General features: G+C 64.7%; 1 protein-coding gene across 2 annotated transcripts; it reads right to left on the reverse strand.

Annotated features, from left to right (window-relative positions):
* Positions 1-428: 428 nt before the first annotated feature.
* On the reverse strand, positions 429-11,105 carry FBXL16 (F-box and leucine rich repeat protein 16). 2 transcript variants are annotated; one of them, XM_046665568.1, is made up of 6 exons: positions 10,836-11,105; positions 3,009-3,667; positions 1,762-2,270; positions 1,264-1,348; positions 875-938; positions 429-648 (listed from the first exon to the last, which is right to left on the reverse strand). In XM_046665568.1, the coding sequence occupies exons 2-6, from the start codon at positions 3,651-3,653 to the stop codon at positions 500-502; spliced, it is 1,452 nt and encodes a 483-aa protein (XP_046521524.1). In that variant the 5' UTR covers positions 3,654-3,667; positions 10,836-11,105; the 3' UTR covers positions 429-499. The 2 variants fall into 2 exon arrangements, 1 of the variants encoding a protein (XP_046521524.1); XR_006889278.1 differs by having other exon boundaries at positions 576-648; positions 1,232-1,348.
* Positions 11,106-14,256: the final 3,151 nt, after the last annotated feature.

A 14,256-nucleotide genomic window follows, 5' to 3' on the forward strand; every position in this document is an offset into this window, starting at 1 on the left:
CCCTTGGGACTCTTCCGGGCCCCGGTGTCCTGGGGGACCCAGCCCCCGTCAATCCCCCTGGGCCCTGCCCGGGATGGGGGGACAGCGGGGAGACAGAGCGGGGTGGGGCGAGGGAGGCGGTGAGGGCGGCCGTCTGGGGAGCTTGAAACGCCCCCCAGGACCGAGCCCCGGGCCCCCTGCAGCGGGCGGGCGAACGATGGAGGCGGGAGTGGCGTGTGGAGGGCGGGCGTGCAGTGCGGGCACGAGGGGCATGCACAAAGTCCCCGAGTGTGCGTGCGTGCGTGCGTGCGTGGGGCTGGCCCCGCCCGCCGCCCCCTCCCTGCCCGGGGCGTGGCCAGGAGGGGCGGGGCGGGGCTTCTCGGTTCGCCCCGCCTCCCGCGCGGGGCGGAGGGCGCGGGGGCTCCCCTGAGCGCCGGGCCGGGAGAGGGGGCTCAGCGGCGCCCCCGCGTCCCCGCCCGGAGCGCGGCGGGTTCCTGCGACGGGGGCGGAAGGCCCCGCGCTACTCGATGACGAGGCAGCGGGGTAGGTGCTGCGAGAAGTACTTGAAGAGCTCGGGGGTGGCCCCGGGGCAGTTGGTCAGCTCCAGCTCCTCCAGCTCCTGCAGCTGCACCAGGCCAGACAGCCCCGTGGTGGTCAGCAGCGGGCAGCCTGCGGGGGCGGGAGGCGGGGCGGCGGCTGAGTGGGCGTGGCCCGACGGGGCGGGGCGGGGCGGGGCAGGGGCTGGAGCTTGCCCAGCGTCTCCGTCCTCTGACTCGAATCTGGGACACCGAGTCATCCTCAGGGATGAGTCTGCACAAGGGACCTGGCCGGAGTGGCGGAGTCAGACTAGATGGGGTGGGTGGTCACTGTCCAGGAGGGCGGCAGGGGGTCTCACCTGCCAGAGACAAGAGACGCAAACTCCTCATGGCCAGGAGGTGCTTCAGCCCGAAGTCCTGCACCTGGGCGGGAGGATGGGGCGAGTTAACGATTTTCCCTAGCGCCCTGGGGGAGCCTCACTCCTGGGGTCGGGCGAGGGGTAGGGTTCAAAACGAGGGTTTCTCAGCTCCCCTACGGAGCCAGGAGGCAGCTAGGGAGTGCGGTGAGGGCCCTGGGGACTCCGTACGTTCCGGTTACGTTGGCCGCTGGGTGTGAAGGGATCCCAGACTTCCTCACAGGATCTGAGTGGGCCGGGAGCAGGTCAGGATTGTCTGGCTGGGGGCTCTCCCCGCGCCCCCCCACCTCCCCTGCTTACTCCTCAATCTCGGAGGCCTAAAGGGCCGGTACCTGGCAGCACCATCGCAGGTAGAGGCTGCGGAGGGACGACATGGTGGACAAATAGCTGAGGCCGGTGTCCGTGATGCGTACACACCTGTGGTTGCAACAGAGCGAGGCTGCCACTTTCAAAACACCTCGCCCCGCCCCTCGGCTCCAACTGGTTCCTCCTTCTCCCGGAGTGCCCCTGGCGTGAACTCCCCTCCTGCCCCACCCACAATACCTCCTCCCTTCCCGTGGCCCCGCCCCAGCCAGGCTCCGCCTCCTCCCCGATCCTGCGGTGGTATCTCTCACTCCGAAGGACCGAAGGAGGCCGGTCGCCGGTTGAGCCCCACCCTTGTTACAGCCGCATCCCGGCTAGCGTTTTAGGAGGGCCCCGCCCCTCAACTCTCGCCCCGCCCCATGCGCAGCCGCATTCTAGCTACAGGTCTGTCCACTAGTCTAGGCTCCCTGCTTAAAAGGTCCAGCCGACCCCGCCCTACAAGGCCAGGGGACGGGGGACGCGCACACCTGTCCAGCACGAGCTCCTCCAGGCGGTGCAGGTCGCAGGCCACGTACTCCAGCGCCATGTCAGTGATGCGCGGGCACCAGGAGAGGTCGAGGCTGCGCAGCTTGCGCAGGTTCTCGGCCACGAGCTCGACGCCGTCGTCGGTGACCTTGGAGCAGCCTGAGAGGCTGAGCGCGGTAAGGTTGGGCAGGCTGTGCACCACGTTGACCACGCCGTGGTTGGTGATCTCCCAGCAGGAGAGCAGGCGCAGCGTGTGCGTGCTGTGGCCCTGGCGCGCCGTGAAGTAGGCCAGCGCCGTGTCCGTCACGTGGTAGGCCTGCAAGCTCAGCTCAGCCAGGTTGGGCAGCAGCTGTGAGATGGCCGCGATGGCGTCATCGGCCACGTTGATGCAGTCGCTCACGCTCAGCGAGGTGATGCGCGCGCTCAGGCTGGACCACAGCCCCGCCTCGGTGAAGTCGTTGCAGCCGGACAGCTCGAGGCGCACTACGCCCTGCATCTGCTCCAGCATCACCTGCGGGCGGGCAGGCGCGAGGTCAGGAGGCCGACCTCGTCACCGTGCAAGTTGACCTCGGTTCCCCCTGACGTGCGCCTCCCTGCAGGGCGCGGTGAGGACGGTGGGAGATGGGGCGGAAGCAACACGCGGAGAAGCGGTGTTCTCGAGTGTGGACGCATGTAAACATGCATCCAGCTGTACTCGGACCAGTGCACTCTACAGTGTGTGTGTTACACCTCAACAACATTCTGAAACAGCAGGCAGGGCATGGGGCAGCCTGGAGCCCAGGGCCTGGCCACAGCAGGTGCTGGGAGGAGTTGGTGTGAGTGGTTTGATAATTAGAGTCCAGATGCACAGCTGCTCCCCTGACCTTTGCCCCTGGTCCCCCCACCTCCTCCAGCATCTTCCCCGCCCAAGGCCAGCTTCATGGGCATGCAGAGCCCCGCACTGGGAAGAGCCCCAGACTTAATTGACTGCTCTGCTGTCGCTGTCTTGAAATTCTTAATCATCTTTGAACAAGGGACCTGCATTTTCATTTTGGACTGGGTCCCCCAAATTATGTACCCAGTCCCGGCTTCGCCCCACCCAACAGCAACAATCCTCCTCAGGGCACTGGCACCGCCCTCAGCTACTTTGCTCCTTGTGTGCCCCACCCTCCTCTGGGAGACGCCCCCCACACCTGCTTGGTCTCTACAGCCTCGCCCGGCCCGCCCCCCGCCCGTCCCCCCCGTCCTTCCCGGCCAGCAGAGGGCGCACCTCCAGGCCGGCGTCAGTGATGGTGGAGCGCTTGAGGCTCATGGCCTTGACGCCCTTCTTGGAGAGGGAGTAGTTGTCGATGAACTCACAGATGTCCAGGTCGGAGACACCGACCAGGCAGAAGCCCTCGAAGCCACGCGCAGCGAAGCCCTGCAGGTTCACGAACTCCTTCTCACCACCAGGCAGCACGTTGTAGAGCTCCTTGGCGTGCAACACGGGTGTCAGGCCTGCCCAGAACTTGGGCTGGTAGAGCACGCGCCGCCAGGCCTTGCACACCTGGGCCAGCACGCACTTCTCGCAGGCCGAGAAGTACCAGAACAGGCCGTTGAGGATCTTTTCGTCTGTGGCTAGCGGTGGCCGCTCTGCTGGGGGCCCAGGCACCGGCGCTGAGGCTGGTCCACCAATGGGAAGCCCCGCGGCGGGGCACAGGCCCCCCGCAAGGGCAGCCCTCGGCATCGGGGAAGCCAGGCTGGGTGGCGGGAGGGTGGGTGGGGGTGGTGGCTGGCAGGGGCGGTTCTTGGCAGCCGGAGTGCCCTTGGTGATACTGGCTGCACCCAGGCCGTTGGGCTGGCCCGGCAGCTTTACCAGGCCGTTTCGAGGCAAGCATGGAGGCTTGGAGTCGCCGTTGATGCCCGGGCTCGACATCTTCCTCGCTAGCTCTGCAGACAGGGTCCGGGAGGGGGGAGTGAGTCTGCTGCTGGCTCAGAGCTGGGCTCCTTCCCATCCCTGGGCGTCCCCTTCCACGGCACTCCCACAACCACCCACAGGACAGAGGATCTTAGTGCAAGTCTCTCCACCCCCAACTGAGCAACAACGGGACGGCAAGGCTGGTCATGACCACGGCATTCCCTGAATGCACTGAGCTCAACCTGCACAGGCTCACAGGGCTTTTTGATGCCTAGGCACTACGGTTCCCATTTTACAGATGAGAGAACAGAGGTGGAGACAGACAGACACTTGCCAGTGACTGCTCCCTTCACCTTTGCTACCCTGATGCCCACCATTGGTGCCTGCCAGGCCTGCCTCTGCTGGGCAGGGGCTGGGGAGCTGAGGGAGAGGGTTTGGGGTGGTCTCTGGCCCCTCCACTATGGGGTGCCAGCATGGCTCTCTGGAGTGGTTCCAGTACCCCGTCTGAGACTTACACACCAGCCCCTGAGAATCTCAGTGGCTACAGGAGGTTCTGTGGCTCAGAATCTACCCAAGGAGAGGGCAAGTGTCTTCTCAGCATTTACCATGATGCCAGCACAGGGAGTCCCTGACACATACTTTCTCCTTAATCCTCCACCCAATCCACGGAGGACAGTGCTGTGATGACCGTGCCAGCTGTACAGATGAGGACACTGAGGCCAAAGCAGCGTGAACTGCTTGCCCAAGGTCACAGTCAGTAAGTGGTGGAGCTGGGGCTTGGACCAGAGCTGACTGTGGAGGGCTACATGTAGGAAACTCCTCAGAAGGTGGGGCCGAGACCACCCCCAGCTCCCCTCCTCAGGCCTCTGAGGCTGTGAATGGGTGGCAGAGGGCACTAGGTACAGAAGACTCTAGAGAGAAGGGGCAGCAAGACCCTCACAGTGCCACCATCTGCTCCACATTCCAGATCTCCTGCCCACCCCACCCCAGGCACCCAGTGAGGAGGGGACCCAGTGCTCACCTGCACAGGCTCCGGGGTCACAGACCCTGGACTTGAAACAGCCCCCCAGTCCCCCCTCCTGCTCTGTGGCCTCCGTGAGCTACTTCCCTTCTCCAGCCTCACTTGGAAGCCTGGGAGGTGATGATACCCCCACAGGACAACGTGTGAAAAGGGCTAAGCATGTGAGCACCTGGAAGGTGACTCGAGGTTGCTTCTGATCCCCATGGCCGGCCTGAAGGGAAGGGGACAGAAGCCACTGGGAGGGAGGGAAGCGGAAGGTCCTGGCTGCTCTTCCCAGCACCACATCCTCCACGAGCTCCCAAGCCCTGGACAGGACAACCCTTGCCCACATTCCACGTCTGGGGAGGGAGAGCAGACCTGGGCTGGGACCAGAGGTCTCACTGGAACATGCGGTCCTCATAGCTGCCAACCCACCTTTGGGTCCAAAAGCCTTGCTGCCCTGGCAGCCATGAGTTCCCAGTCTGGCCGTGCCCCCCCCCCCACCCCGCGGGCACTCACTCCCCAGAAGAGGCTCCCACATCTTGGCTGCCCCTTCATTACAGCTCAGGACCAAGTAGTAGCAGCAGCACACTGGCTGATACACGACATCCATAACCACATTTGCAGAAGAATGCCCACTGAGATAATCATGTATTTCCATCTCAAGGCAGCCTGGCGGGGGGAGGGGGGGAGTAGGGGGGTGGCCACTACTGTTACCCCCGTTTTCAGATTGGAACCTGAGGCTCTGAAGAGTTGCAGTTTGCCCCACAGTGGCGGGGGCGACCTGACATGAGGGCTGCCCCAGATTGCTTCATACCAGTACACAAGAAGGGGACCATCGTGGGACAGCAGTGCCTCACGGAGGGACAGGATGAAGCCCACCACAGGCCCCCACTCCTGGGGCCATGGGAGATGCTGTCCCGGCATCTCCCTCCTGTGGGCTGTTCTGGGCACAGAGAGGCAGCCCCAGCCTGAATACCTCTGTGTCCCCGGAGCGGGGCGCCATGATTTCACGGCTCGGGGCGGGCCGCTTCCCGCAGACCAGGCGCGCCCAGCGCGGCGCCCGGCGCGCAGCACCATGGACAGCGCCCCTCCCGCCTCTGTGCGCGTGCTCCGGCGGGCGGGCCGGCCGGCCGTCTCCGCCGCGGACAGCGGCTGGTGGGGGCGGGGTGGGGGACGGCCGGCAAACCAGCTCAGCAGGGAGGGGCCCTGGAGGCGGAGAGGGGAGAGGGGAGAAGCCGCCCGCTCGACTAAGATCCGGAGGAGGCGGCGGAGGCGGCACCAGGGGAGAAATAACTCAAGAGCAGTGCCGATTTAGGTTGAAAATGCTCCCAGTCAGGAGTGTGCACGTGGAGCGCCTGAGTTGGGGGGATGCACGTGGATGCCCCGGGCATCAGCGGGGCTCCCTTCCCGTCCCCCACTGGAGCTCACATTTGCACACGCCCACAGTCCCATCCCCACCCTCCAGCCCTCAGGGTCCAGCTGGTGAAAACAAGACAGCCCATGGTAGAGAGCCCAGGAGAGGGAGGGGCCAGGCTGAGGCTGGCCCTCAGCAGCTTGGGGACAGTGTCTGAGGTCTGGCTGCCCCTCATCCCACACCCCCATCCCTGGCCAGAAGGCACTGCCCTGCCTGTGGATCAGCCCTACCCCTGGGTCCTGGATCGGAGCTGCCTCCCCACAGAGGCAACCCTGCTGCTCCCGACCTTGTCCATGGTCCTGCTGAGCTCCAGCTGCTCCTCACACTGCAGCCTCACTGACCCAGCCAGAGAATCCCCCGCTCTGCTCTGTAGCTCAAAACTGGAAATAGCCACACCTCAGCCCAGGGCTCAGGGCTTTGGGAGAAAGCTGAGCTCACGGTCGGAGATGAGTCTTCCTGCCAGTTAAGTAAGAGGTCCCTGGGGGGCTAGGACAAGGGCTTCTCTGTCTGGCCCTGGCCCCACCCACGGGGCCAGGCGGGTTGCAGAGCCCCCCAACCCCCTTCTTGGTCCCTGTGACTGCCACCACTGCACCCAGGGCTCAGAGGACCCGCTTGGAGTTTCCTGCCAGGATGGGGTAGGGGCAGCTGCCAGTCTGCTGGGACTGCCTCCCCCCTATAAGCACCAGGAGCTAATGCCAGGAAAAGAGCCTTTAAAAAAAAAAACGGCCAAGCTTGCACATTCTCAGCCTCAATCCCTGGTGCGTGGTGCCTCAGTGTGGGGGGGAATTCTGGGAGAGGTCCCCTCCTAGGATAGGCTTCAGGACCCGAGGCTTCTGGGCTTATCCCGGGGGGAAGGAGGGAGGTGAGGGCCACTGCTTTAGTTGTCTTGTTCTCATCAGCCTGAGCAGAGCTGACCGTGGCCTCTGTGTTTCCCCAGCCGACTCACCGCGAAGCACGGGGGCCAGGGTAGACCTAGGGAGCTAGCTAGGGAGCTAGAGTGATGGGCTCCTGGGAGGACTCCAGAATGTGGCGGCGTCCAGGCTGACAGTCTGCAGATGGCCATGCTGGGGCTTCACAGGAGCTGTCTCCTCTGTGGGTCAAGTCACTGGGCCCTGAGACCCAGCAAGTCCACCTTACAGCCTCACCTCCGGCCCCTCTTCAGCCCTGAACCTACCATCCAGCCACACCCCCTGTCATGCATTCCTCCTCCACTCCCCCTCTGCCCAAACACATATTGAAGCCCCTGCTTGCTCGCAGGCCTCCCTGCTCCTTAACCCTGCGAGCTCCTTCTCCTTCTTCAGTGTGAGTGCTGCACCTGCCTCCCCCTGTGGGACCCCCAGCACTGAGAAAGCATCTCCAGGGTCTCAGTCATCACATGGGTTGTCATCACTGTCTACCCGTCTGCCTCTCCCCTTGGCTGGGGACTCCTTGAGGACAGATGGCACCATGGTGAGTGACTCTGAGTGCCTGCTGAATGAATGAGTGGATGGAGGTAGGAATCTCTGTCCAGTTATCAGGGTCAGACAGAAAGGGGTGCGGCTGCCAGAGGCCCAGGAGCCTTGATGGAGGGCAGGTCAGATTAAGAGGAGGGCAGTCAGTAGGGAAGCTGTAGCTCAATTAATAAATCTGGTTGTAAGAGGCTAGTGTCCACAGGGGAGGGAGGCCACTGGGGTTGGGACTGGCTTGGCACCAGAGTCTCTGAGAAGGTTCCTAAGACCCCGGGGCTTGGGGCTGGCCCTGCGGTTATCAGACCCTTGGGAAGAGGACCACTTGTGTCTCCTTTTTGGCTGAGTCCCCTCTTGGGAGCTGCAAAGTTAAGGAAGCTGGCTATTCGTGTCCCATTATCTGGTCAGACCCAAGGGGAAGGGGACAGGAGCCACTAGGGCGCAGGGAACAGGTGGTCCTGCTCTGTTCTTCCCAGCACCATGCCCCCCACTGCTGGTCTGAGCCCTTTGCACACTGCCAGGCCAGGAACGGGGAAAGTGAGGCTCAAGAGTCAATTTTCAGAAGTTGTACAATGCTGCAATTTGACCCCCAAACCCCCAGTCTGTCTGACTCCCAGAGCCCAGGCCAGGCATGGTGGTCCAGAGGGCAAGCCCGGGCCCCCAGCTGGCCTGCCGCTGGCCAGATGCCCCCACTGTGGCCTCCTTTTTCTGCTCAGTTCTGCTTTGGACCCCTGGGTCTCTCCCTGCATTGTCCCTGTCATGCCCTGCTCTCCTTCCAGAGGCTGCAAGCTGCATGTCCACCCCTGACACTCTTCTTTTTTTTTTTTTTTTTTTGAGGAAGATTAGCTCTGAGCTAACTGCTGCCAATCCTCCTCTTTTTGCTGAGGAAGACTGGCCCTGAGCTAACATCCGTGCCCATCTTCCTCTACTTTATATGTGGGACGCCTACCACAGCATGGCTTGCCAAGTGGTGCCATGTCCGCACCCGGGATCCAAACCAGTGAATCCTGGGCCGCTGAAGCAGAACGTGCGCCCTTAACCACTGTGCCACTGGGCCAGCGCCCCGGACACTCTTCTTTTGGACCGCTCATGCTCAGGAAACCGTCCCCCACTCAGGGCCTCCAGCTTAGAGGTTTCTTCCTCCACCCTTGATGTCCCCATCTGACACAGCCCACCCTGGATGCTCGGGGGCCTGGCCGCAATAGAACACAGACCAGTTCCCCTTGCCCGCTGAGGGCCGTGGAGCCGGGAACAGCATGGGTAGACAGAAAAACTCACATCAGGTCGATCTGCGGTGGCAGCCCTGGGGGCTGGGGTGACAACTGGGGTAGCAGGCTGACAAACTCCATGACAAGCCCCGTGACTCAGACACAGTCACATCCTTGCCACCTTGCACATGTCCTAGCAGCAGCGCTCCCCTCCCGCCCCCAGCTCAGAGGTGCTTCTGGGGTGCAGGCTGCCCCACCCATGCACCAGGGGCTCTGGGAAGGGAGCACGTGGGCCTCACGAGAGGCCAGAGTTGATGTTCCAGCAGACTGAGTCCTGTGGCCAAGCTCAGGACAGTCAGCCGTGGGGACTGGGCGCCTCGGGGAGTAGACATTGGGCTCTGAGCCTCAGCTCAGCCCCGCTGCTCTGAAGGACTTGAGTCCCCCAGGGCCTAGGCCTGGGGTGGGCAGTGCCTGCTGCTTTGGGGGGCTGCCTCGAACCCTCCTCTGTTCCCTGCCAAGTCGGGGAATGTGGCCTGAGCCCACCCTCTGTGGCTGGTCTGGCTGAGGCTCCTCCCAGGCCACCCACTTAGCCCACAGAGGTTCCTTCGCTGCCACCTCCACTCTTCCCCATGCCAGCCCTCTGAGATACAGCAGTGAGCTCCCACGTGTGACCGAACAGGGACTGCAGGCAACCAGCAGCGCCAGCTGAGGATCCCTTCCCCACCTCGGGGCGAGATGTCTCCCTGGCTCTCAGCAGCACAGGCCTTCCTGGGCCCAGGTCCCCCCACCCCGGGGGCCACTTGTTCCCTCCTGATCAGTTGGAGCTGGGACTCACAAACACCCTGGAAGGAGGCGTGAGCTGGAGAGTGGCGCCTGTCCGGTGAACTCCCCAGCATTAGAGGTCCCCATGGGCCTGGCCCGAGGTACGGGGCAGTCGAGGCAGGGAAGCCACGTAGTGGAGGCAGCGGGCACCGGGGCAGCTGAGTCCTGGGGTCTGAACTGCCCATGTTTACTACTGAGGCTTGACTTTCCCTCCTTCCCAGACAGCTCCTGGTCCAGCCCTGTGACCACCTCCTGGGCCAGTGGTCTCCCTCAGGCCTCTGCCCTGGCCTGTGGGACCCCAAAACCTCTCAGGGTCCCAGCCCAGCCCAGGCCTTCTGCTTCAAGGCTGCTGTCCAGCAGCCCTCAAAGGAGTTGGCTGGAAGAAGGGGCCCTGTGCCCACCTGGCACCAGGGAGGCCTGCATTGACCCTGGTCAGTGGGCCCTGGGAGGTGGCAGGTGTGGAGAGGGGCCTGACGGAGGGGGCAGGTGAAGCAACATCGGCCATCTGCTCTCTCTGTGGAGGGAAGGCTTCCTGTGCAGAGGCCGGGAGGGGCTGGAGGAGTGGCCACTGGGCCATGGGTTCCCTGAGGCTCCAACAGCCAGGCCTTCTGTCTTTCTGGGGTGACGGGGAGGGGACTCTCCCTATCTGCTCAAACTCCCAGGAGGACAGCTCCCCTCCCCCCCAGCAAGTCTCAGGGTGCCCAGTGCCCCCTTCTGAGGCCCTCCAGCCTTGGCCAAGGCCCGACCCTTCCTCCAGAACCAGGCACGTGGTCAGCCCCTCCCTTCCCCTTGTCCTCCCACTGTGGAAGCTCCATACAGGCCCGGGTCCAGGAGGTGTCCACGGGCAGACCAGCCCCCGGGCCGTGCGACCTCAGAGCTTTTCCTGGGGTATAATTGTACCTAGCACCTGTCTCATAGGCCCAGGGGCTCATGGTGCCAGGGTGGGGAGCCCAGAGTGCAGCGGGGCTCCGGGACCTCACCCAGCCAAGCAGGCTAGGAACCTGCAATTCTGCTTCCACGGGGACTTTGTCAGGTAGCTCGGACCCACAGCTCTGGTCCAGTTGCCATGGGCAGCGGGCCTTGACCAGACTGGCCACTGGGGGGAGGGGCTGTGGGAAGGCCTGGCAGGGCTGGAGGTCCTGCGGCCGCTGTCAGGGAGAGGGCTGTGGTTAGGAAAGCCTTGGGGTGGGGGTGGCGGCGGCATTGTCCCAAGCCCCCTCCAGCCCCTTCCTCATTGTGGCCGCCGTGGCGCTGGCGTGCCCTGGCCCCCTCCATGCCCCGCAGCCTGACCCGGCGCATACACCTTACCTCGGCCCGGGCTCCTGGCTCATGCCACGCTGTCCGCCGGGCGTCCTCCCGTCATGGGGAGCCCGGCATGGGCGCCCGCGAAGCGGGGAGGCGGCCGAGGTGCTGGCCTGGCCGGCAGGGCCCGGCCGTGCCCAGCGCCCCGCGCCGGCCTGGCCGGCCCCCTCGGCCGCGCCCCGAGAGGAGCTCCCCGGTGGGAGAGGATCGGCCGCCCCGAGCCTCCCACCGGGGAGGCTGAGGCTGTGCCCAGATAAATAAGGCCGCTTTGCAGGGAGTCGGGCGGGCGCCTCCTCCCTCCCCTCGCCCTCCTCCCCGCGCTCCTCCTCCGCCCTCCTCCCCGCGCTCCTCCGCGGCCGCCGGCGGCGCCGCGCGCGCCCCCCGTCCGGCCCTACGCGCCGCGCCCTCGCGCGCTCCCGGCGCCGGGAGCCAATCCGGGTTGGCGAGCCTGGGCGGGGGCGCCGAGGATGCCGAGTCCCGCCCCGCCCGCCCCGCCCCGCCGCGCCCTGCCGTCCGCACAGCGCGCTCCCGCCACGGCGCCCACGGGCACGCGCCAGCCTGGCACGCACCCCCGCCCCCTTCGCCACGGGCGCCCTCACAATAACAAACCCGGGCGCACCGCCGGCGGCGAGGGGCGGGCAGGAGAGGGAGGGAGGCGAGGGAAGGGCAGGGCACGCGGCCGGAGAGCGGGCCGGGAGCTAGCCCTGCCCGCGCGGAGCAGTGGGAACCCCGAATCCTGCGGGGCGAAGAGGACTCCAGCCCCTTGGCACCGGCGGTTGGCCTGGGTGTGCGCGGTCCTATGGGGCTGGGGGCCGGCCCCGCGCATCCCAGTCCTGAGCTGCCACCCGGGGACGAGGACGGTCCGACCCTCACCCTCCCAGCCCCTCCTGCGGAGCCGCTGGCCAGGCCCCCTTCACGACCCTCACATCTCCTGCGCACCTGCTGGGTGCCAGGCCCAGGACCCCCCCTCGGTGCGGGACACATGCACCCCCGCAGGCTGAGAAACAAGGGACCAATAGATCATTTCAGAGAGTGATGAGCGGATGAAAGTTCAAAAGGGCCACCTGCTGGGGGGGGCGGGGCGCTCCTGAGGACAGGACATGACCCTTGAGTGGAGACCCGAGAGTGAGAGGGCAGGTGATGCGGTCCAGGAAGGCATGTGCAAAGGTCTGGAGGCCTTAAGGAGCACAGTGGGTTTCCTCTGGAATGGACTGGAGTGGGGAGAGGCCACTGCAGGGACCAGGCTGGGAAAGAGGGTGGGTGTGGAGGGCTATGTCTGGGCCAGGAGACGCCAGGACTCCCAGCAGGCTCAGGGCAGAGGATGGAGGCTGATGGTGTCCATCTGGAGGTCTCCTGGGAGCAGAGGTCCCATCACATCAAGGAAAGCCTGAGGGCTTAGTGAGGCCCCTGAGAGTGTCTTGATACACCTGAAACCAGCTGGTGTTCGCAGCGTTTCGATGGGGATCAGGGCCCCGGGGGCTGGTGTGAGGTGGGGGCAGTGGGGGCACAGGGGGAGAGCTAGGCTGGCTGGGCCCTGGCTGGTTTGGGGCATGGGTGCCGTTCCTGCTGTGTGGGAGACGCTGGCTGGGGTGAAGGCAGCTCTCCTGTGTGGCAAGGACTGAGGACTCAGTGTTGCCCCTGTGCTGACACTGATCTGAAGAGGAGGCTGGGTGGGGGCCGGCAGGATGGGGGGCGTGAAGACATCTGGGATGACCGGGGGAGTGTTGTCCTACCCATCCGGCCACCTCCGGTGTGTGGGTCTTGCAGGCTGCCCTCCCAGCTCCACCTCCACACCATGTGTGCAGGCGCTGGCCTGGCGCGGACCCCAGCGTGGACGGTGCACTGACTAGCAGGCAAGGTTTCACCTCACGCTTTGGGGGGCTCTTGCCCCTCAGCAGGTGCTAGGGCCTCAGGCAGAGAGCAAGTTGTGCCCTCAAAGGGGCCCGAGAGGCTGCCTGTCTTGGAAGACTCTGAGCGAAGAGTGCTTACACTGAAGGAGGTGAACTACGTGGAAGAAGGCCGGCACACTGAACACCTGTGGACCCCGCTCACCTCTCCACTCCGACACCCCTCCCCCACCAGGTGCCACAGTCTCTCTCCTCCATCGCTGAGGCTGTCTCTCCTGCCCCCGCCTGTTCTCCCCATGGTTCAGGGGGATGACTCTGCAGTGCAGATATGGTCCCGGTCTGCCCAGGGGTTTGCTCTCTGCTGCAGCCTGCGAAGCCCTGAGTCTCCGGCACTGCGGCCCACAGCCTTCCCTATACCTGGCCCCTTGATCTTGGAACTTCAGCTACACTGGCCACCCTGCAGGTCCAGGAGGGCGCCACATCCCTCACCTAGAGCACCCCTCACCTGGAGCACCCCTCACTTGGAGCACCCCTCATCTTGATGCCTGGGCACAGAGGAGTCTCCCCAGTGCAGACTCTGGGAGTCCTGGGCGGGGGTTGAGGACCAGAGGCTGTTGACACCCTGCCCTGTGACCTTGAAGGGCTGAGAGAGGGAGCCACTGTCATCTCAGGGGCTGGGGCTGCTCACAGCGGGAGTTACCCCTGGGGCTCTTGAGGCCTGGGGCAGCAGCTCTGACTGTCCTCACAGGAAGTGTCTGGCCTTTCCTTGGGGGGCTTTCGAGTAGTACATGTGCCTTGGAGCCCCATCCCTGGGTGGGGCCTCAGGCAAGTACTTCCCCAACTGGGAAATGGGCCTGGGCCCATGGGGTACCCTGAAGTTCCCAGCGCAGCACAGGTGGTGAGAGCCCCGGGCTGCATAGTGATGAGGTTGGCTCCAGAGCCTCCTGCTATGGAGCCATGGGGCCAGATGGACACCGAGTCCCTCATGCTTCTGCCCTGCCCCAGAGTGCCTGGGGGTGGGCGTGGGGTGTGGCAGACCACAGGTGTGTTGGCCTGTCGTGATTGCTCTGCAGCCAGAGTGGGCGCCCATAGGAGTGAGAACCTGGCAGCCCGGGGTGGCCGTGGTGGCCGCGGGTGGCAGGTAGCAGGCCCCTTTGCTGCCTTCCAGCTTCTGCTCCCCGCCTTCTCTCCTCCTGGGACCCAGGCCCAACCCACCCGGAGCAGGGGGCGGAGCAGCCAGGGCTGAAGATGACTCAGGGCCAGCTGTCACCATGGCAACCCTGTTGCCTAGCAATGGCGGTCTCCCAGTAACGGTTGTCTCCTAGCAATGGATATTTTCCCTGGGCCCTGGCTGGAGCCTGGCAGCTATTTTTAGCTCAGCTGCAAATCAATCTGCAGCTGCATTTTTGGCTCCTTGAGAAGATGCAAGGTGTGTGGGGGTGGACTTCTCGTCAGGAGGAGGGAAACATGCCCGCTGCAGGAACCATGCCACATGTCCCAGGGTGCAGGCCTGTAGGTGGGCGAGGCCAGATTCCACTGGCATCCGGGAGTGGGGTGCAGGTGAAGGGCAGTCAGAGGTT

The sequence above is a fragment of the Equus quagga genome, chromosome 7 (assembly GCF_021613505.1).
Source record: "Equus quagga isolate Etosha38 chromosome 7, UCLA_HA_Equagga_1.0, whole genome shotgun sequence".
NCBI classification, from domain to species: domain Eukaryota; kingdom Metazoa; phylum Chordata; class Mammalia; order Perissodactyla; family Equidae; genus Equus; species Equus quagga.

Bases quoted from the DNA above. Each gene is read 5' to 3' on its own strand.
- FBXL16 (XM_046665568.1), bottom strand. From the start codon at position 3,653: ATGTCGAGCCCGGGCATCAACGGCGACTCCAAGCCTCCATGCTTGCCT. The intron at 2,271-3,008 runs GTGCGCCCTCTG...GCCCGCCCGCAG, and splicing joins TCACTGACGCCGGCCTGGAG to GTGATGCTGGAGCAGATGCA. The intron at 1,349-1,761 runs GTGTGCGCGTCC...TTGCAACCACAG, and splicing joins GAGGAGCTCGTGCTGGACAG to GTGTGTACGCATCACGGACA.